At 40.0% G+C, this 23,264-nt stretch overlaps 1 protein-coding gene across 3 annotated transcripts in view; it reads left to right on the top strand.

Moving 5' to 3' along the window:
• Wdr11 (WD repeat domain 11) overlaps nucleotides 1-23,264 on the top strand; it is a 47,778-nt gene that overhangs the window by 6,446 nt on the left and 18,068 nt on the right. For 2 of the 3 annotated variants that reach the window (XR_002383169.2, XM_005063375.4), the window contains exons 4-14: nucleotides 271-444; nucleotides 3,610-3,796; nucleotides 5,552-5,717; nucleotides 5,841-5,955; nucleotides 6,663-6,858; nucleotides 7,128-7,231; nucleotides 10,456-10,632; nucleotides 11,490-11,574; nucleotides 16,423-16,529; nucleotides 19,085-19,160; nucleotides 21,928-22,036. Coding sequence is in view for 2 of the 3 variants with exons in the window: in XM_005063375.4 (XP_005063432.1) it covers nucleotides 271-444; nucleotides 3,610-3,796; nucleotides 5,552-5,717; nucleotides 5,841-5,955; nucleotides 6,663-6,858; nucleotides 7,128-7,231; nucleotides 10,456-10,632; nucleotides 11,490-11,574; nucleotides 16,423-16,529; nucleotides 19,085-19,160; nucleotides 21,928-22,036 (1,496 nt within the window). In the remaining variant the exon portion in view is untranslated. The remainder of the gene's footprint in view (nucleotides 1-270; nucleotides 445-3,609; nucleotides 3,797-5,551; nucleotides 5,718-5,840; nucleotides 5,956-6,662; nucleotides 6,859-7,127; nucleotides 7,232-10,455; nucleotides 10,633-11,489; nucleotides 11,575-16,422; nucleotides 16,530-19,084; nucleotides 19,161-21,927; nucleotides 22,037-23,264) is intronic. The other variant, XM_021228518.2, reaches the window with a different exon arrangement.

Here is a 23,264-nt window from a genome sequence, read left to right as displayed (position 1 = left end):
TTTTGAAAAATCATGAAAAGCCTCAGGGTTATCAGGTAATTCTACAAAAGCATTAGTTAAGTGTGGCATCCTGACCATGCCTACGAACATCTCAGATCCTGAGTTTATAGTTTCAGGTAATGATTATTGCACAACAACAATTCATTTTTATGTGTATATATTACATTTCTAGGGTGGGTATTGTATTTTAAGGGCTATACACCTGGAAAAGTATCAAGGACAAGGGGCCCAGACATTTTCATGGTTTTGCCCTCATCTTTCTGCTTACAGATGTGCAGTGGCTGTGGAATCAAGATGCCTCCCGAGACTTGCTGCTTGCTATTCACCCACCAAATTACATCGTGCTCTGGAATGCAGACACTGGCACCAAGCTGTGGAAGAAGAGCTATGCAGACAACATCCTATCCTTTTCTTTTGACCCTTTTGATCCCTCACATTTAACTTGTAAGTAATAATTATTTGTAGAAAATTACTTATAGGAACTACTAAAAATATAATTGTGTTACATACACAAAATATGCACTTTTATATGTCCTCAAAAATTTGGAGGACATCTTCATATATCTGCAGTTCCTAATGTGCATACTGAATTGTAACCCCACACTATTTGCAAGTACTTTTATTGTTAGACATTTATGCTGGCAAGTCATACTTGAAGGGGAACTCCAGAACAGTAGGGGCTTCCTCCTGGACCCTGGATTAGGCACAAACCACACCCAAACATCTGTTTTAAGTGGGGAAGAAAAGTTAAAGTGGCAGCTTTCTGACTCAGGCAGAAAACAGCAACAAATAATTTTGCAGGTGTAATTTTTAAGAGGAGGAGAAGGGGAGGTCTGTTATAGAATGGGCTAGAATGTGGTGGTAAAGGAGATGGGGTACAAGGGAGAAAGGAACAAAGGAGTATTTGTTCCAGAGAGACAAGAGCTGCCTCTGGGTAGAGGGAGACAGACATGGCCCATAAGCAAATGGTAGTTTATAAAGGTAAAGGGGAAAACCCGTGTTAGGATGAGATGTTTAATTGAGCATGTTAGTTAGGTGAGCCAAAGGGGGCTTCTGATTGCTGGAATTGGGTAGTCAGCCTCAGGAGGAAGAAGTGGCCTTGGTGTCTAGCTTTAGGAATGCAATCTAAGGGCTTTTAGAAGGCAGAGGGAGTGGGGAGAAGGGCAAGGCCTGCCGGAGCCACGTGCTAAGGGGGCCAATGTCCCTCAGTACACGTGTTGAATTCATGGTTGAAAAGTATTGGACTACGTTGGAACAGAGAGCTGCTGTGATATTCTAGATCAGACTTAAGTAGACTTTGTTTAAAGAACTTGAATCAGGAATTTCATTTAATATGCAACCAAAGTTCTTCCTTTAAAAACTTGATTCCGGCCGGGCGTTGGTGGCGCACGCCTTTAATCCCAGCACTTGGGAGGCGGAGGCAGGCGGATCTCTGTGAGTTCGAGGCCAGCCTGGTCTACAAGAGCTAGTTCCAGGACAGCCTCCAAAGTCACAGAGAAACCCTGTCTCGAAAAACCAAAAAAACAAAACAAAAAAAACCTTGATTCCGCCAGGCAGTGGTGGCGCACGCCTTTAATCCCAGCACTCGGGAGGCAGAGGCAAGCGGATCTCTGTGAGTTGGAGGCCGGGCTGGACCGACAGCCTCCAAAACAATACAGAGAAACCCTGTCTCGTAAAACCAAAAAAAAAAAAAAAAAAAAAAAAACTTGATTCCAATTCATGCTATCTTGTGTAAATGACAAGCTCAAGAGAATTTTTATTATAGAAATATTTCTTGCCATTTAGATATTTATATAGTTTTATTATTTAAAAATACTCTTTATTCAATGATTCAACACATATAGCTTTAGCTAGTGTTACTTATCTGGGAACCAAATTGGATTTTCCTAACTTTATGAATCTAGTAAGAGAGAGTCAGAATATAAACTGCGAATGTAGTGAGGTCATAAGTTCTAGTTTATTAAGAGATGTTAAGGGGGGGCGGGGCTGGATGAATGCCTCAGCAGTTAAGAGGATGTATCATTCCAGCAGAGGACCCTAGCTTGGTTCTTGGCTCCCATGTTGGATATTTTACAACGTTCTATAAATCCAGCTTCATAGAATCCAACAACTGCATGCATGGGATGTGCACACGCACACACACACATACACACACAACAGTAATAATAATGTCTTTAAAAGGTGATAAATAGTATAAAGAAGATAAAATCAGATAAAGGAGATGGGGGAGGAATGGGTTGTCAAGTTACTTTAGATTAATGGCCAGAACAAGATTCATTTTAGTAATGATCAGATGCTTGAAGGAGACAAAAGAATTAGTTGTGGTCCATAGTGTTTTCTCTGGATTTGAGTGATTCAAATTCTCATTTTATCTATCAGAATTTATTGAGAGAGACAGTGTGTATGGCGTGTCTATGTTGAAAGAGAAAAAAAAGTTAAGAGGAAAATGTGGCTAAGAAAATAATGTCAGTAAAGTGTGTTCAAGTCTGTCTGTGTATGTACTTGTACACACACACTTACTGATTTGCTGACAAATTCAGTACTAAGGGAACGCAATCAGGGGCTGGTTCATTATAGTCAGTGGGGGACACTAGCATGAAAGAAGGAAGCCAGTGTGGCCTTGGAGGATGAATTCCAGAACCTGAATGGTGACAAGGATTAGGCTGAGTTCATTGTATTAACACTGTGGTTTGACTTATAGAGGCACTGTGTGAGTGCACATGTATGTGTGTGTTATTATGTAGAGAAAAGGTCTACGATTGGCCTCAGACCAATGATCCTTGGTCTCTTGACTACTGGATGTCAGGTGTTGGTCATGTGCACCCTGCTGAACTTGTCATACATAACATTGCCTGGATACCTGTACTTAAAGCAGCTTTACCAATGTCAGGACCTAGCACAGTTATGGTTCCCTGCTGTATACCCAGTATTAGCCAGGGAGTGAGGTAGATGATCTTTCTAGGTAATAAGAAGGCTTAAGTTGTATCACTAAATGTGGTGCTGAGATACTTTTGCTTCATGGATAGGAAGCTTCTGTTGGCATTCTGCTTTGTGTGTGTGTGTGTGTGTGTGTGTGTGTGTATTATATGTATAGACATACAGATATGAAAAAATATCTTAAGGTTCAGACTGATATTTGAGAAGGAAAAAAGATACTTACTAGACTTAGTAGTTCAGAGTAGTCATAAAAATTTAGTGTCATCAAATCAAATATTTGAACATAGCTAGAGGTAACACAAGCTTTCCTACATGGGGTAGTCTTCCTGTGTGGCTTGTATATTCTAAAAAATGTTAGATTTCAAAATCATAGGCTGTAATGGGAATAAAAGTCTATGCATAGTTTTTTCTGTAAGAACCAATATTTGTTCTCTATGCCAATAATCTTGTAGTATCTTTTAATATAAAATGTAATTGAGAAGTTCAGATTGGAGGTTTCTGGTGAACTGCAGTGGACCACCTCTTTATGTGGGATAGCATTCCACGTGTTTGGAGTAGAGTTCACCAGCTCATACTTGTTAAAGTATTGTCATCTTGCTTTCATGGGTTAGAGTAGAGCTGTGTGCTAACCTGAATTAACCCTTAATCAGAGTTCTGCTTCTCTTGATACAGTGCTCACCAGTGAGGGCATTGTTTTCATCTCAGACTTCTCTCCATCCAAGCCTCCTTCTGGCCCTGGAAAGAAAGTGTACATTTCCAGTCCGCACTCCAGCCCAGCTCATAACAAGCTGGCCGCAGCCACGGGAGCCAAGAAGGCTCTTCATAAAGTAAAGATTTTAATCACTCAGGAGAAACCTAGGTGAGTGCAAGGGAAAGATTGACTAAAGCACACAGCTCTACCCCACCACTTCTGAGAGGGTTGACTTTGGAGCTCCCCTGGAGAGACCAGCATTCATTCCTTAGGCCACTGGTTGTGCTAGACCTTCTCACTGATTTTACAGATAAAAATATATCACTTCCTAATTTTGCTTGTGAAAATTAGAGATAATTTTGAAGTTGTGGTCACTGAACCAATGTGAAGACTAGGGGAAGCTGGATTTTCACATTGATGCACTTCCTCATTTATGTGCTGGGCCCTCTCCTCAGTCAAGAAGAGGTGGACATTTGTATGTAAGTGAAGGAAGGCATTGCCCTGCATGGCTGAGAGCTGGGTACCAAGGAGGCTCTGACTGAGTACATTTTTACCTTGTTCAGATTTCACTCTCCCAGTCTGAGCATTGGGTCTTTAGAGTATTTAGAGGCTTGTGACAGAGGTGGACAGACGCAGTGTGTCCGTCTAGCACTTAGTGTAGTGTCAGACATGTCCCATGCATTCAGAAAGCGTGAGCTAGCACTATATAAGAAATTGCACCTGAGGGAAATCATAAGGAACTGTTTACATGCATTACAAATAGATTACTGGGTTTTTGCTAGAACTACAATTTTATATTTTTTTATAGTTTTGGAAGCTTTCTTGGTATTTGTTTCAAAATCATTTCTAATATGCTAAGATTATTCTGCTAAGACTGTGAATAATTAATTATATCTGCTAAAAGATTGTGCTATAAATACATTTGGAATTTGTGAATAACTACTGTTTCTGTATATTAAGTCATAGTCTAATTTACTGGTTAATTTATCTCACATCCTATGCTGAGATGGTTTAAGATTGCTTTTTAAGTGCCTTGATAGAACTTTACATTTTTGTGGATTCCATGTCACAAGTAAATCATTTAGCAGACTAAATAGTTTTGTAGTGCTTGCTTTGTTTTCTATCATGTCATCTTGAGCTTTGGAAAGTGCTTTATTGTCCCTTAGGTGAACTGGGTGCATGTTTTTACATCCACCGACCCATGCAGTCTACTCCAGCCCTGGACATTTGGGTCTCTCTCATTGTACAGCAGAAGAAACTGGATCCCAGTGTCACTCAGGCTCGCACAGCTGGGGTTGGCAGCAGGAGGTTAATGCAATAGACTCCTGTTTTTCTAGTCACCCAGATTAACTCTGTTGTAAACTTCCAAAGCTTTCAATGTAATTATATCAGAATATTGAATGCTTAGTAAAAGATACTAAAATGAGTCTGAATCTTTTTCTACCTGCATAGAAGAAAATGGAAGAGAATAAACTGAGTTTGTTTAGGGTAGCATTAAAGTATGGGGACAGAGGAGAAGAGGTGCCTGCCCTATACCACAAGATGGCACAGTACTCCCGCTTCAATGGTATTTGTCACCCCGAATGTTTTATGTTTTAATTCTAAGTCTGTATTTCAGCAGTCTTGTACTTCTAATTGCAAAGGAAAAATTATATTGTCTTGTGAGTGCCGATACTGCCACTATCTCATCATAATCAGAATTCAGTACTTGATGTGCTTTGAAGATTTAGGAACACTGGTGTCTACCTGGCCCACACAATATTTTTGGCATAATTTGAATTCTGGCAATTAGCAGAGGTCTGAGTTTTAGCTGCTAGTCCATTGTGGTCATTTCAGGAAATGGTTGTTCATTCACGATAGTTTTCGTGTGATGGGGTCTTGGTGTTGATATTGATGGCAGTTCCTCTTTCATGCCTTTCTCAGTGCTGAGTTTGTAGCTCTCAATGACTGCCTCCAGTTGGCCTACCTGCCTTCCAAAAGGAACCACATGCTGCTACTCTACCCGCGGGAGATTTTAATCCTTGACCTTGAAGTGAATCAAACGGTGGGCGTGATTGCAATAGAAAGGACTGGAGTTCCCTTCCTGCAGGTATCTACATGTGTCAGTGTGTGTTTCTTCTATTTTGTCCATATTCTTTAAATATGCGTTGAGTTTCCTGAACTAGATTTAATGCTCTGTTGGATTTAAAAACCAACTGGTCTCTGTTTAAAGGTAATACCCTGCTCTCAGCGCGACGGCCTGTTTTGCCTCCATGAAAATGGCTGCATAACCTTACGTGTCCGAAGGTCTTATAATAGTGTCTTTACTACTTCAAATGATGAACCAGGTGGGTGCACATCTCAGTGATGTGAATGGTATTTCTCTTCAAAATGGTCTTAGAAAGCATCACAGAGAATAGTGTTGATGACATCCTTGTCTTGAGAAAGTGTTAAGATGTAATTACATGTATGACACACAATAGTGCAAACGCCCACCTGAGTTCTCAGCATTGCAACAGTGCCTCCTTTGTCATTCCTTCCTGATATGCGCACAGACCAAATAGATGTAACCTTCTGAGTATGTCCTCTGCTGTGCTCCCCTTATCCTGCACCCCTAGACTTTACGATAGCTTTCACTGTAACATGACAAAGGTTAAAGTCTCCAAGGCACCCACTGTCAGATCTTTGGCGATTATAGGTAATATATTTGTGAAATAAAGAACTACACTTAGATGGAAGAAATTTTATGGAGCGGGGTGTTTCCAGACTACTGCAAAGTAGTCTCAGTGCACTATTCACTGACGCTTTTCAAAGCATCCTTTAAATACAGGGTGTTGTGATCGTAGTTGTTATTTCAGAGATTATACTGTGTAGTTCTCATGTCAGTTATCTTTATAATCTGAAGCAATTAGTAAGTGAAACATGATGCTAGATTGGGCAGTTTGCACTAGTGACAGAATGTTATCATTTTAGTTGAGGTTATTTACACTGGAACAGGTGGTAGTTTTGGTTGTGCTTCCTCGCTAGCATATGAAAGAGACAATTTTTCTTTAAGATCCAGATCCCGTTCAGGAGCTGACCTATGACTTGAGAAGCCAGTGTGATGCAATCAGGGTGACGAAAACTGTTCGTCCCTTCAGTATGGTGTGCTGTCCTGTTAATGAGAATGCAGCTGCCCTCATAGTGAGTGACGGCCGGGTCATGATATGGGAACTCAAGTCGGCCGTGTGCAGCCGAAATGCACGGAACAGGTGAGTGAATGGTAGGTTGTGGTTTGCATAGGCTTTGATTGTTGTTTTCTGTTTCTGTTTTGTAAATTTACAGAATCATATAAAGAGGTTTTTTTTATAAAGCCATTTTAAAGGACATATGCCCTAGATCATTAGGTATCACCTGTGGCCAAGATTAATAACTACCACTGTACAAGAGCAATGCCGTGGTCTGAGATTGATATTTGAGTACCTGACGTGTAATGCTGATTTGAAATATGGGTAACTGTCTGCTCCCTGTGTCTTTGCAGCAGTTCCGGTGTGTCCCCGTTATACTCACCAGTGTCTTTCTGTGGGATTCCTGTAGGAGTGCTGCAGAACAAACTCCCAGACCTTTCCCTGGATAATATGATTGGTAAGCTTGCTTTAGTCCTCCAACTTGCACATAAGATATTCTTTTGAGCTGGGTATTGGTGGCACATGCCTTTAATCCCAGCACTCGGGATGCAGAGGCAGGAGGATCTCTGTGAGTTACAGAGTTCCAGGACAGCCTCCAAAACAATACAGAAAAACCCTATCTCGAAAACCAAAACAAAACAAAACAAAATTTCTCTTGAAGTGCAAAATTATAGAGTAAGTGACTTGGCAGCTATTATAAAGTCAAAGTTAATATTCAGGAAAACTAAAATGTAGAGTTTTTAATGTGAGATGAACTCTCACCCTGAACTCTTGGGGGGGAGGGTCTAGGCCCTGCCCTGGATGAAATGACAGTCTATGGACACCCCCATGGAGGGCCTCACCCTCCCTGGGGAAATGAGGAGATAATGGGGGAGTTGGGGGAAGGACACGGGAGGAGGGAAGGGAAAGGGAAAGGGACCTGGAACTGACTTATGAACCAACCATGTTTCTTTGTTTTTTTTTTTGGTTTTTCGAGACAGGGTTTCTCTATGGCTTTGGAGGCTGTCCTGGAACTAGTTCTTGTAGACCAGGCTGGCCTCGAACTCACAGAGATCCACCTGCCTCTGCCTCCCAAGTGCTGGGATTACAGGCGTGCGCCAATCTAAATTTAAACTTAAAAATAAATAAAAAATTTAATAATAAAAAAATAAAAAAAGAGAAAGAAAAAATGTGGAGTTTTTTTCCTAAGTAAACCAGTGGATTGTAAGCTATTTAAGCATGAAGGTATCTGAAGTGGCTTGGTTAGGCTCTGCAGTTGCTGGAATTAGAAAATTGCAACCTTGAGAGATTATGATCTAAATCAAAGACTGAGGGAGAGGATCACAGATGCCTAGACTCTGGGTGGAGAGACCCTGCTTTGCAGTCCCTTCCTCCTCAGGGCCTACGTGCTCCCTGACCCACAGCTTGGCAGTAATTGCTTGCTACTTGTAATTGAAAAATCCAACCCAAGTGTTGTTTCTTGATGTAAGCTCATTTAGGCTTTCTTTCTTTATAGTCCCTAATAATGACCCAGGTGCTGTTAACTGTGGGGTTATCTCTCTTTCTTCTAGTAGGTCTTCATTCTGCAAGGATAGTTCAGTGATTCAGTTCTGTATCCCCAGGACTGTGCTTTGTAGATATGCAATGAAGATTCACTGAAGGAATAAATTAGCTGAGAAATATTAGAAAAAAGAAAACTTTAATGGGTATTTTTTCTTTTTGAGATTCTTACTTTGAACAGATACTTATAATAAAATATCCAACCATTGCACAATCTTGGGGCTATGATATGAAAGGAAGAATGGGGACTTAACATTGTTAAATGTTATGAAACTTGGAATTGTATGACTTTACAATTGCAAGCAATTCTTTTTAAATTATCAATACGGTTTATAAAGGATTTTCTGCATCAAATTTTTCCAATGTAAATGAGAATGGGTATTATCTAGTGAGTTGTTTTATCTAAAATACCAGGTAACATACTACAAAGAGCAATACCTTATTGATCATAGTAATCAACTGATACTTTCTGTGTGCTTAGTAGTACACTTAGTGCTATGCCAAATGCATGGTGCATCTTACAGCCCTGCAGCATAGTTAATATGCCTCCATTTGTGTAGAGAATGAGTTCCAGAGAGGTTTCCAAACATGCCCTTAACCACATAGCAGTGGATGGAAAACACCACATCCCTATCTTCCTGGCTCCGGAGAAGGCACTTAAAAGTGGTCTCCAGTCCTACCCGCTCACTTAACAGTGTTTTCCAGTAATATGTGTTCCGTGGTTGTCTGGGGCAAGACCCTGACCTTGAAGACCTTAATTGTGTCACGTTTCGTCCGGTTGTACAGTCCTTTGTTCAATCACATCATCTTTTAGTTCTGCCTATTCTTCCAGACAAATTCTTATGAGGAAGTTTGGACATACTGACAAGTTTTGCAAAATTATTTGATCATTAACAATCTTCTGAGTTAATTGAATTTGTCTATTTTAGCATAAAATATTAAAGTAAAAATAATTATGAATGCAAATGAACAAAACGAATCAGCAAATGAAGCCCATACTCAGGTGAATTTTTATGTTGTTTAGGCATCTAAGTGATACAAATTACAGCATTTAAAACAAAAGATACAGACTGTCAAGCAGTTCTTGACAATGGAGTTTAAGTGTTAAATAAATAAAGTTTTGTCATTTGTAAGCATTTTAATTAAAACTTTTAATTAAACTTATAATTTGAATATCACTGTGTACTTGACCATAATGGAAAGCAATTCACTGAGAGATGGAAAGTGGTTTATGTTTGCTGTCAAGCCTGTAATTTCAGAACTGTCAAGCCTGTAATGTTCCAGAGGTGGGGGCAAAAGGATCAGTTCAAGATCCTCCTGGGCTACATAGGAAGTTCAAGGTCAGTCAGGCTACAGGCTCAAAAAAAGGATAACTATCTACAGTGGTACTTGTATGTTACATATATTCTTGATTTATTTATTTTACACATTTAAAGTATTTCATGATAAACTGTACATCTTTGTAGCTATGATGATACAGTAAGGCTTCTCATGAGTTCTTTGTGCTTGTTAGTCTAGTGTGTCTTACAAAGTCCCTCTAACTGAAAAGTAGCCCTGCGGAAAAGAAAGGTAGTCAGGTGGCAATGCGTTGCAGCATCTCACTCCACAGACAGAGTCCTAAGTTAGGTTTCTCACACTCTTCCTGAGGCGTCTTCTTAGTGCCCTTCTCCTAGGAGCTCTGTCTGAAGCAATTTTCTCAGAAGCAAGACCCTGGAGTATCCTAGTGTGAATCTATTAAAGTAAACCCTTGAGTTGTTAGTGATGTGACCTAAGATCCATGGGCAGCTCTAGACTGTTGTGAACTTGCTAGCTACAGTCCCTAGAATAGTGGTTCCCAGCCTTCTTAGTGCTGTGACCCTTTAATACAGTTAATTCCTCATGCTGTGGTGACCCCCAACCATAAAGTTATTTTTGTTGCTACTTCATAACTGTAATTTTGCTACTGTTATAATGTAAATATCTGTGTTTTCCAATGGTCTTAGATGACCCTGTGGAGGGGTCATTCAACCCCCAGAAGAGGTTGCAACTCATAGGTTGAGAACTGCTGCCCTAGAGAAATACCTCACACCTTTCTTTCTAGACCTGGTGAACATATTAAAAATGTTAAGGTAAGCATATCTAATGCTTTTCCTTGCATATCAGGGCAAAGTGCAATTGCTGGGGAAGAGCACCCCAAAGGCACCGTTCTGCAGGAGGTACACCTCAAATTCCTGCTGACAGGACTGCTCTCAGGACTCCCATCTCCTCAGTTCGCCATCCGGATGTGCCCACCACTGACCACGAAAAACATAAAGATGTATCAGCCACTCCTTGCTGTTGGTGAGTACTTGGCCTGTTCTTTTGTTAAACTCATGTTATAAGACTCTTAGGCTTCCTAGTTCTAGGAAGTCTATATTCCCTTGGATTTTTTTTAATAGGGTTTCTAAGTGTAGCCTTGGCTGTACTGGAACTCACTGCAGACCAGGCTGACCTCATACTCACAGAGATCCTCCTGCCTCTACCTCCTGAGTACTGGGATTAAAGGTGTGTGCCACCACTGCCTTGCTGGGGATGTTTTAAAAGGAGTAACAGGTTGAGGGAAATTGTATAAATCATTCCCTTAGTTTTTTCTATTTAGTTTCCTGTCTTAATTTTAATTGCGTTGAGTACATGTGCTTAAGATCATCTCTATGAACACATTTCTGAAATATCAGGGACTATCTGGGGCAGACAAAAAGCTTTAGGAATAGCAATGCCTTCGAGCTGTTGTTCAGTGCAGTGATGCAGAAATGCTGATTAACCAAGAACACCAGTGTCTTGACATGACTTGTTTAAAAGGAAACAGAACATATTAGAACACTGGTTAATGAGCTAAGGTTAGCAGATTTTATAACAAATGTTGAGTCTCAAAAAATATCAACTTTCATGTGTAGAAAAGTTTAAATTAAATTATTATGTGTATTGATTTCTATTTTAAAATCTTTCAGAGGAAATATGTCCCTGAGGTTAGGTAAGATTTCAGAGTATATGAGATTAGATCCCATTTTGGTAAGGAAGGAGACAGGTTTTCCTGTCTGTTCAGTTTGTTTTTAAGCATATTATTTTGATCCTTCTGTAGAAGATAAATTTAACAAAAGACTTTGGTGGAGTTGGCTCTTCTACTGAATTAGCACCCACCTCTTCTGTCATTCTGATAGGCACGAGTAGCGGTTCTGTGCTGGTGTACCACCTCACCAGTGGTCTGCTGCACAAGGAGCTCAGCGTCCACTCCTGTGAAGTCAAGTGAGTATGGCTTTGCGACACTGAGATTGCCAACTTCTGTGACATCAGAAAAATTCTCTTCGCTGAGTCTCGTAGGCTTTTCTGCATCGGGTGCTCTGCTCTGGTGTCTGCAGAGTGACAAGTGTGCAGTCAGCTAATGCGCCTCAGAAATGGTCACTCATTGTCTGCTGTGTGTGGGATATTGTGTTTATGGATTTCTCCTCATTCCAGGTTCTTTTCTCACTGGAAATCACTGTGTTGCCAGGTTTATGCAGTTTATTTCTTGACAAGACAACTCATGGCGTATTTGAGTAAAGTCATTTTTAGTTGTTAGTTTGAATATCACCGGGAAAGATACAAACTGAGAAGCATTTGTTTGATTTTGAGATGCAGTCTGTATGTGAGTGCAGTGTGTGCAGAGGCTTCTGAGAGAAGGCTAAACTGGGATCAGAGATCCTTCTGCTTCAGACATATTCCTGCATCTTCTGCTTTAGACAAACCCCACAGCTTTATTTTGCTGAATGCCGAACTGCTTTCTTTTTTTGCCTGTGAGAGATACACTATGAAATTTCATGTACGTGTAAAATGCCCAGTGCTTTAATGATCTTCGAATGAAAATATGAGAAAGGTTTTGTATTTTGTACATTTTGTAATTTAGTCTTGTGTGTACACTGAAAGCCTTGGTGAATCTAATGAACATATTTCAGTGTAAATACGTTTTCAAGAGATGGAGCAAGGTTAACCTTTTGAGTATCACAACTTGTGATTATAACTGAAATCTCTTCCAAGAGCATTGCCTGTGGTGCAGCCCAGGTGGTTGTTTTTACCATCTTAGGGTGTGCCCCTCCAGGGTCTCTGCAAATATATTTATGTAGAATAGTAGTGTTTTCAAGACATTGACCTTGGGGTACAGCAGCACTGCCCCTCTTTCTGACACTTCTTCCAGTGGTCTCCACTGCTACTGTTCTTCGCATCTTCTCTTTTTCTTCTTTTCCTGTCTACGTTTCCTTTTACCCTTATCTTTCGTGCATAGTGGTTCCTTTTATGACTGATACTAACCAATCGGAACTCTGCAGTGCTAACCATCACTAGTTCTAAGAAGATTATGTTTTGTGTCAGTATGTTGTGTCTATCATTTCACTGACCCCGCCACAACCCTAAAGAATAGATGCTGTCACCTTTCCAACTGACGAAGAAAGTGGGTACTGCAAAGCCTGGGGAGACAGTGGGTGGGATTCATTCCTGGGATCAGATCCCAAGCCCTTTCATGTAGCTATGTATCATCTGTGTGCTAGGTCTGCTAAGAACGTCAGTGGATTGGGACTCATGTTGATTGAGCCAAGAATCGTGCTGAGAATTTGACATGAGCTTCCAGAAAGTCAAGCATGCTGTCATTAGTTTCTGAATTCTGAATGTCAGTAACTGACCTGGATCAGTGAGGGCATGCATATGCACATACTGTGGTATTATCTAGGCCTGAGTCATTCTGAAACCGTTGTCTGGATAGTGAATACTGTGGGGAATGTGTTGCTCACACAGAGGAGTGCTGGGAATGGTCGTATGCAGACGCCCCACTTTTCATATGAATTTCCCTTTTTGTTGACATTTTTACGGTAATTCACTTTATATTCAGAGATGTTACCCAAGAGGATGCTAAAATCCTGCTGTCTTTGTGTTTCAGTTAATTCAGTTTAGTATTATAATTAAAACCATTATGAAAATTTCACAGATGTGCTAGAAAAAAGTCTGAACCAATTAGCAATAAACCCAATGTATTCTTGATTTTTCACATGCAAATTAAGGCTAACCTTTAGATAGTTGTTTTACTTGCATTTGAATCGTATGTAGACACGTGGCCAGGGACTGAATAATGACAGATAGCTGTGGGAGGTGCAAGGGGTGAGTAGGGAACTTGATGTTTCAATGTTTTACAAGGGATGTTTCACAGATGCCTATTGAACATTTTCTGTAAAACTAGATAACCAGAGACTTTGGTGCTTATAAACCAGTGGCAGATACAGAAGTTACAAAGTAGAATGATTGACTCTGTTAGATCACTAGTTTGTATCTTTGTCCAGTGAACTGAGTTTAAAACAATAGTCTGATACTCTGAAGAACTTGTTAACAGTAGTTTATATAGACATGGATGGAATCTACATTACTTTGATTATAATATTGCCTTGAATTCTTTTTAGAAAGTGAATGGTCTCTCTTGTTTACCTAGAAATTTACAAGGAATTTTAGGATTAAGGCCTTCAGAATTATGTGTTGCCATCCTTGTTGAGAAGTAGCTTCTGTGTTACCCCTTCTATAGATCCCAGCATGCTCGGCTTGTGAACTCATGGCGATCTGATGTAATCCTAAGATTACAGTTGTTCAGTGGCTAAGGATCCTACCAAAAAAGATTAGAGAAGTCCTGGATCAGCCATGAGCTGCTGTTCTTAGTCCTTCAGCTACTCAGTATAGAGTTAAGCCTGGACAACAGTGTTCTAATCCTGATGGCAGTGTGAAGCTCAGCTGTGTCTGACAGGAGTTTTTAGTCTTTTCTTCCGACAGATAACCCTGTCCTTATCTAATCTATTTGGAAATCCAGCTTGATTTTATTTTACTTATGAAGGTATAAGCTGCTGTTGTATTCTGTTCAGAGGCAGCATGTTCATACTGCCAGATCACAAATAAGCAGTCCCTGCAGGTTTGTGGCAGCTCCTGGGCTGGGACCACTCATGAACAGGGGAAGCACTTCCAAGAATCTGTGTCACACTGATTAACAGAGATGTGCTAGGCGAGATGCATGGTACATCCCCTCAAAGACAGTCCAGGATGCTGGGGATGTAGGTCAATGGTAGAGTGCTTACCTAGCACATGTGAGGCCCTGGGTTCAACCCTCAGGAACACACACAACTAGTTTATTACACTGTTGCCTTGGTTGGTCAGGCTTGGATCCAGTGGCAGTCTCACAGTCCTCTTGGGACCTTGCCTGGTCCCTGAGGTCAGAGTGTGTGTGGCTCACACAGCTCCTGTTGAGCATACTGTCCCTTTTCTGCTAGGATATAAGCTTGAAATGGATAGCAGGTGTGTCTGTCTCATTCACAGAGCTTCATTTAGCCCCTGGCATGAATTGGATACTTAATGGGTTCATTTAAAATTCAATGCATGAGAAGTGGGAGGGCAGGTTGCTAGTGCTCAGAGCTGCTGACGCCACTATTCCAAGTGTTTAACGAGATAGTGAGTTGATCTTGCTAGCAGCAGGACTTGGAAAATGCTCTGAGAGAATCTGTAGGTGAGCATCTGCTTGAACACTACCAGGGTTATAGACAGTAGATCAAATGCAGTGATTCCTTCCTTTTCTCTAGAAAAATTGAAGACTTGCCTGCTAGGGGGAAGAAAAGAGAAAGAAGAGACAAAAGGACTTTCTTAATGATTAGCCCAGTTATATGCTAACCACTGTGGGTATGTTTATTTAAAGCAGTCCTGATGAATTCCTCAATAACTGTGCTAACCATGAGTGTGATAATGGCCAGTCCTTCTGTGTGTACTCAGTAGTGTCTGTGTACTGAGATGCGGGGATCCAAGTGAGCAAGTACTAGAGTCAGTCTGTTCCAGCTGTATCTGAAGAAGAAAGGAAAAAGGTGTGCTCAGAGTGGAAGTTCCAGACTGTACTCATTTCAGGCAACCATTAGTCTGAGTGTGTCAGTACAGCTTTATTTTGAAATGCTTGTAATCCTAGCTATCACAGCTGTTGCTACTGCTTCAACAGTTACAGCTCTCTGTGGATTGTGTTGTCCTTCTACCAAAAGATGAGTACATGGGTCCACAGGAACCAAGGAGGGAAATGCTTGTAGTTAACATAGCGGATACAGAGTTGACTGGTGTCTAACCAACTAATCCCACAGTTGGGAGGCTGAGGCAGGAGTATCACTGTGGACTACACAGTGTGCCTGAGGTCAGCCTGGGGTATAGAGCAAGACTGTCTCAAAAGAAAATAAATGACAGCAGGTCAAGTTCAGAGGATAGAGCAGAAAGCTTGGATGATGCAGTGCCTAGTGGTCTTAAAAGCTGCAAACAGGGCCTTACATTGACACAGGAGATAATTGCACTGCTTGGAAAAAAAGCAAAACAGAAAAAAAACTATTTTATGCAAATCTAGTAATTGCATTCAGGTTGCTGTAGATCAGAGGTCAATAAACATTTTTTGTGGAGGATCAGTAATAAAGTTCCGAGGCTCAAGAGTTTAGAGCCTGAAGCCTCTCACAGCTGTTCAAGTTTGCCATTGTATTATGAGAGCAGCCAGAGGCACCTCATTCACACTGCAAATGGATGGCTCTGACTACTGATGAACAACTGTAAATTGGACCCAGTTTTAGTCTTTTGCCTAGCCAGCCTTTCTGCGTGGAAGAAAATGTGTCAGCATTGCCTGTCAGCCCGCTGCTGTCCTGTTTGGATGGCCCTCTCCAAAGCTGTGCTTTCTCTGTGTGATGGAACACTTGGGGCTTCTGTCTCCTTCACATCTTGAAGCTGAAGGCAGATTCTTTGCTCCATCAAATTTTGCTTGTGTTTTGCAGCTGGGCATTTTGATAACATCTCTAGTGGTCACTTTAAGGATTCTTCTCTGAGTGTCTCTGAGCTGCTTCCTTTGAACATTTAGGTTCTTGAAAACTGCTCTGAAGTGTTTCTCCCCAGCTGAATTTTAGTATTCATTTAATTTGAACAAATTTCACATATGTCAGAGTATGCAGTAATGTAGCCTAAAGGTAAGAATAACATTTTAATAACATCATTAATAAAATGAAATCTTAGGAAAACCTTATTTTTCAAATAAACATTTCAAATGAAAAAAGGGTACAAGACTAAAATTTGTTTGCTTTCTAGGGGTATTGAATGGACAAGCTTGACCAGTTTCCTTTCTTTTGCTGCTTCGACCCCAAACAACATGGGGTTAGTGAGAAATGAGCTTCAGCTGGTTGATCTCCCAACAGGTCTGTGTGTTGGCTTCCTGAAAGACAGGGGTGGTATATCATGCCAATGGAGACACTGTTGGCATAGAATGTGCTCAGAACATTCTCTCACCTTGGTGTGTGTCCTTATATCTTGTTTCTGTGGCCACTCTGTGGTTCTGTAGTAATTGCCCTAGAATAGCCACAACATTGTTTCTATGTACATAATATTAATGTAACACAAGTAAGTAGAAAATGGTTAGCCTGAACTCACAGATGCGTAACAAAAGGTGGGACCCAGTTTTCTAATGCACACAGTGCTTTATATATGACAGCACGCACGTAGAGGTCAGAGGACAGCTTGCAGGAGTCAGTTCTTTTTAATCATGTTGACTCCTGAGATTGACCTCAGTGGCAAGTGATTGTACCCATTGAGCCACTGAGCCATCTCACTGGCCCTCTAAAAGATCAATTTTTAAGCCATCTCTGTAGGTTCTCAGAGTTTGGAAACCACCGTAGGAAGCCTTCAAAGTTTTTATAGGTTAGTGATGATTTTTAAATGCTCAAATTTAAAACTTGGATAGCTACAGGCTGATTGGATTAGGGAAACTTGAATATAGGAAGTCTTTGCAATAGAAAACATTCCAGGGCTAGGGGTGTAGCCCCATTCATACAGTACTTGCCCAGCATGTGGGAGTTCTAAGTTCTAGCTCCAGCACCATATACCCAGGAGTGACCCCAGCACTCAGGAGGAGGAAGGCACATTATCCTCAGCTACATGAGTTCAAGGCCAGCCTAGAACAGGTGAGTCCAGTCTCATAATTTTAAAGGAGTGTTTCTTAAGCTGGGAGATGGCTCAGCAGGTAACCCACACAGAGGAAGAGAACGGACCCCACAAGTGTTTTTCTGACATCTGCCTGTGCACACTCACAAACCCACACACTCAGGAAATAACTAAATGTGATAGAAAGAGAACATTCCAGTAAAGTAACTTGTTCAACGTTATTTATAAGGCTTAACCCAATGAATTTAAGGAATGAAGAACTTTAAACTATACTAGTACATGAGTTTTAAATATAGTGATTTCAAATAAGTGAGTTTCTTCAAACTAATACAGTAGCTGGGCGTGGTGGCCAGATCTCATTGAGTTCTAGGCTAGCCAGAGCTACGTGGTGAGACCCTGTCTCAAAAAAAACAAAACAAAAACAAACAAGGAAACAATAGTAAACCAAAATATGCAGATTTTTTAAAATAATGATGTGTAGGTGTGACAGTTGTTTGGTTGCTTTTCTGTATACAGTTGATGTTAACTTAAAGAATCATCCATCCCATATATCACTGCTGCTGTAGTGTCAGGAAGTGACCTGCCTGGGCACTTTAGGTCCTAGGTTCCTGCTTTGCTAGCATACTGGCTCTGACTTTATCCCAAGCAATATCATATCCCACAGTTTGAACAAGACTGTTATTAGTCATTCACATTTTAAAAATCCCTGTGTTCTTCAGCAGAACTCTTAACTAATTTAGAATCTGTTACAGATTTCTCTTGTCTGTAATACAGTCTGTAATACTGATTTCCTGAAGAGGGATTTGTGAGTGAGCGTTCAGGTGTAGGTTTTTGTAGCTGGATGCTCTTGAGCAGTGGTTCTCAACCTTCCTAATGCTGCTACCCTTTAATATGGTTCCTCATGTTATGGTGATCCCCATAAACTATAAAATTATTTCATTGATACTTCATAACTGTAGTTTCACTACTGTTATGAATTATAATGTCAATATCTATGTTTTCCAGTGCTCTTAGGTGGTCCTGTGAAAGGGTCATTTGATGCCTTTTGGGGTTCATGACCCACAGGTTGAGAAATGCTGCTCTAGAGGTTAATAGACTGCAGATTCTACAAAGGACCATTTGGGGAGTGTAGATTGCACTTGCTGCCTGTAGAACAGGGGCGTCTAGGTATGTTCAGTTGTTTTCCACTTGTTATGTTCTTTCTTTAATTCAATGTAAGTAAAAATCTCACAAGAAGATATTAAAATATATTTGTTCAGGTAAAGGTAGAATTTGTTTTTATTTATGAAAACTGTTGTCTTTTTTGGCACTTAACTAATACAGTGTATAGTTATAACTCCCAGTTTCACTTAGACATTTTGGTAGGAATGTGCTCAGACATTTCATCTAATACTTTGCACATAAGAAATCTTAACTACTCATTTCAAGAGGTTTTTTTCTCCCAACTAATTGGCATGTGAACACACAGGTCTGTTCTGTGACTTTAAGTGTACAGTGATTGCTGGCAGTCCACAGATGCCCTAAACTTTTAGACAGTAGCATCTCTGTTTCTAAAATTGAATTACTGAATTTAAGAAACTATATAACACTAAAATATCTATTTATAAAATAAGTATTTGAATGTAAATAATATATTTTGCTTCCTTTTCACATTTTAAGAATATTTTTCAATTTAGCTATTAGAGCTGGCTTTGAAGCAAAGGCATGAATAACAGGAGGCAGAGGGTGTGATTGTGTGACTGACCACATCAGGCAGTACATTTCTTGTTTTCATGTGGTATGTGCTATTCACTTTTTCATTTTTCCATTAAAGGGAGGAGCACTGCTTTTCGTGGTGATCGAGGCAATGACGAGTCACCCATTGAAATGATCAAAGTATCTCATTTGAAGTAAGTGTCAACATACACCATCTATGATTTTAGCTTAATGGTATATCACAATTGTTTTTTAACTTTTAAGAAAGTAGATTCCCACTTATTAACATATTAATATGTTAATATTCCTAGAGTTGGTTGGTAATAGCCAGTAGTTATGTGTGGCCATATCAAAAGGGTAGATGTGGAGACAGCCTTGAGATGCTCTTTCCTTTGCTTCCCTCCCCCCTCCCTACCTCTGTTTTCACCAATCCTATTGTATGTGTATTTTCCTTGGATCAAAAATTCAAAGGACTATTGGAAACAAAATGAACTTAAATTGTACACAGAGAAAATGAGATCTTTCACAATAATCCCATGCTCAGAAGGGCACAAGACTTAGATGACAATAATCTTTATCAGGAAAAACACATTTTGTCAATTTGTAAAAACTGTCTGTGTTGGCTAGTCTTATGCCAACTTGATCCAAGCTAGAGTCATCTGAAAAGAGAAATGAATCTCAGTTGAGAAAAATGCTTCCATAAGATACAGCTGTAAGGCATTTTCTTAATTAGTGATTGATGTGGGAGAACCCAACCCATTGTGCCATCCCTGGGCAGGTGGTCCTGAGTTCTATAAGAAAGTAGGCTGAGCAAGCCATGGGAGCAAGCCAGTAAGTTCCTGCCCTGACTTCCTTCAGTGATACACAGTGATTTGAAGACGTAAGCCAAATAAATCCTTTCCTCCCCAACTTGGTTTTGGTTATGGTATTTTGTTGCAACAATAGACACTCTAATTAAGACAGCTGGTTTTACTAATACCATGACTTGAAAATTCACCCCAGAGTCATATTATTTTAGAAGACAGTGAAAAGTGATAGCAGTGTATTTTGGGATTTCTGTGTGAATTTTAGATGTTTACCCAAAACATTCTCCTGGGGTTTTGGTCTGTGTATCAGAGCGGGGAAGAATGGACATCTTAATGAATTTTTAAGTTCATGAATGTGACATATACCACCACCCATTTAGCTCTTCTTTGTCCAGAAATATTATATACTTTTCAATATGGCATTGCATGCAGTATTGTACATGATTCAATATGTAAGTCTTATGTTACTTTCAGTATTTTATATTTTTTATGATGTTGTTATAAATGGATTTTTAAATCTCAGTTTCCAATTATTATTATACATTGAACTACAATTAAGTTTTGGATGGTTCCCTTGAACCTTGTGACCATGCTAAGCTGAGTTGTTAATTTTAGTAATAATTTTGTTGATTCCTTAGAAGACTCTGTGTTAGACAGTCTTAGTTGTTAATAAAGACACTTCTGACCTTTCTTTTTCACCTCTAGGCCTTTTGGTTTTTTTGGTTGCACTGAGTAATGCTGCTAGTAAATATTGAATGCAAGTGGTGAGAGCACACAATTGCCATGCGCCAGGATCTTAAGTCCTGGCCCTTTAACATAAGCATTCCCTACTACATGACACCATTTTAACACTGCCTATACTTTTTGATATGGTATATTTTCGTTTTATTTCATGTCATGCTATCTTAACATTCCCATGACATATCTATATATTTGGGTTCTTTTCCCCAGATACATCCTTCTGTTATTTTCTAGTTCTGTTGTAGTCAGAGAGCACATTCTGTGTTATTTCAGACTTCTTAGATTTAATGTGATATGGCACATGACTTAGTATCTGGCCTACCTTAATGAATGTCCCTGTGACTTGAAAAGCTGTTGTTAGTCTGTGAGTTGGGTTTTCTGCATGGTTACCCAAGGCTGCTGTGTTCATGCTGGTTTTCTATTGCAGGTATTCTGTGTAGTACTAAGTGAGTGCATAGTGCCTAGTTCCCTACATTAGTTATGGGTTCGCTGACTTTTCTCTTGAAGACATTAGGTTCTTATGGGTGTTCTGTGCTCCATAATCAGACACACATTTAAGATCATGTTGTTGTTCTTAATTATTTTTATCACTAGGAAGAATCTTTTTATCTTGGGTTTTGCATTTGGAAATAAGTCTGGATAATCTGTTATTGGAACAGCCAGTGCAGTTTTGTTTTGATTAGTATTTATATTTGTTTATCCTTATGTATGCACTCTGATAAGTCTTTGTGCTCTTGAGTGGTTTTCTTCTGGACATCGTGTGCTAGGAGCTTACGCCTGTACTTGCCTGCTTACGGTGTGTACTGAGACCCTCTAGCGTCCTATTTACATTTCAACCACGCAGCTCTCCTATCTTCATCCTCTCTGCAGAGTCTTTGAAAATGGAGCTGGCAGTTTCCTGTATTGTATTGCATTTCTGATCATTTTCACTAAAACTGCATCCAAGTGTGTACCTCAGTTTATGTTTCCTCTTTTTTTTTTTTTTTTTTTGGTTTTTACGAGACAGGGTTTCTCTGTATTGTTTCGGAGGCTATCGGTCCAGCCTGGCCTCGAACTCACAGAGATCCGCCTGCCTCTGCCTCCCGAGTGCTGTGATTAAAGGCGTGCGCCACCACCGCCCGGCTTATGTTTCCTCTTATGTGGAACAGTCAGTGCTAATCTTCCCTTTGCCCACTATGACTTCATCTGTGCCTCTCGACTTGTCAAGTTCTCTTTGCACTGGCAATCTCAGCTTCTTAGTGATTCAGATTTAATGTAACTTTGAACGTGACTTCTTGTGGGGTCTGAATGTTAGTTCAATTGCTTATGCATGGGACATGCGTCTGATTTTTTTTTCTTGGCTTACTAATTCATGATGTTTTGTTGTAAAATGGGATCTTTTTGATAAATTTTATTTTTTTGCTGTTTATTTTAGGCAGTATTTGGCAGTTGTTTTCAAAGATAAGCCCCTGGAATTGTGGGATATTAGAACTTGCACCCTTCTTAGAGAAATGTCTAAAAGCTTTCCTGCTATAACTGCATTGGTAAGTCACAGCCTCACAGCTCATTTTCCTGACTACAGACCTTTGTGGTAGCTATTTTTCTGTAGCTTGAGTTAACATCATTCCTGCCATGTATTTTCTTGTTAAAATGTGTTAACATTTGGATATATTGAGGAACATAATAAATATAGTTATGAAAGAAGATGGGCCCTAACTGGTTGTCATTCTTGAAATAAAAAGATATAAAATTGGCCATGATATCTGATATTAGCACTTTTTAAAAGCCATAGAAATAAAAGCATTGCCCTATTGACATAAGAAAAGGAAATGGGTCAACATCAGAAAGAGTTCAGAAATAAATCCATGGGTATTTGTGGTCCACATACATAGTATAGCCATATGCGAATCAAAGAGCATAGTCAGACTGTTTAGTAGTGGTGTAAGAAAACAGTTTCACCTTTTATTTTTTAAGCTGTCATGCAAACGTACATTGTATGTTAGGCACTCCGCCTCCCAACTCTCCCTTTTCTCTATTCACTGGTAACCTGTGTCTCTAGATAGAAACTATCCCACTCTAATGGAAGAAACTAAAAAAGTAAGAAATGAGATGGTATTAACACAGCACTAATTACATACATTAGATTTTCATGCGTGTGAGAATTGGCCATGGGAGCATACCCTGAAGTGCCTGCACTGGAGAGGCGGAAGTAGGAGGGCAGTTCATTTCATATAGCCTGAGCCAGACAGCAGAGGACTGTCTTAGAAATATACACATGTACAATAGCTACGTGTGAAGAACTTTTATATAACAGGGCTGGAGATGTGGCTTAGTGGTCAAGAGCACTCACTGCTTTTCCAAAGGACTGGGGTTCAATTTCCAGCACCATGTGGTGGCCCCAAACTGTCCATACTCATATGGTACACAGACATACATACAAGCAAAACCATGCATACCTATAAAATAAACTTTAAAAAGGAACTTTTACATGGGAGGATACTAAGCTCATTAGAATAGGTGGAGGTATAAGAATAAGCATGTAAATGAGCAGCTGTGTGAGCACCTGCACCTGAGAGCAGCCTGATGAGAGACCACGACTCTCTAGTCCTGGGTGGGTAGAATGCACAGGACTGTAGTGGAATTCATTTCGTCTTGTTTAAAAGAAAATGAAAACCTACTTGTAGAACTTTGCCATTAAATGATGCCCCCACTTGAGAATCAGTGGTGTGCTGATAGCCCTTTCCAGCTGCTCTAAGCAGGCTTTGATAGAGG

This window comes from Mesocricetus auratus, unplaced genomic scaffold (assembly GCF_017639785.1).
Source record: "Mesocricetus auratus isolate SY011 unplaced genomic scaffold, BCM_Maur_2.0 Super-Scaffold_4256, whole genome shotgun sequence".
NCBI classification, from domain to species: domain Eukaryota; kingdom Metazoa; phylum Chordata; class Mammalia; order Rodentia; family Cricetidae; genus Mesocricetus; species Mesocricetus auratus.
The sequence above is the reverse complement of the archived record's forward strand: the minus strand, read 5'-3'. Positions and strand labels throughout refer to the sequence as shown.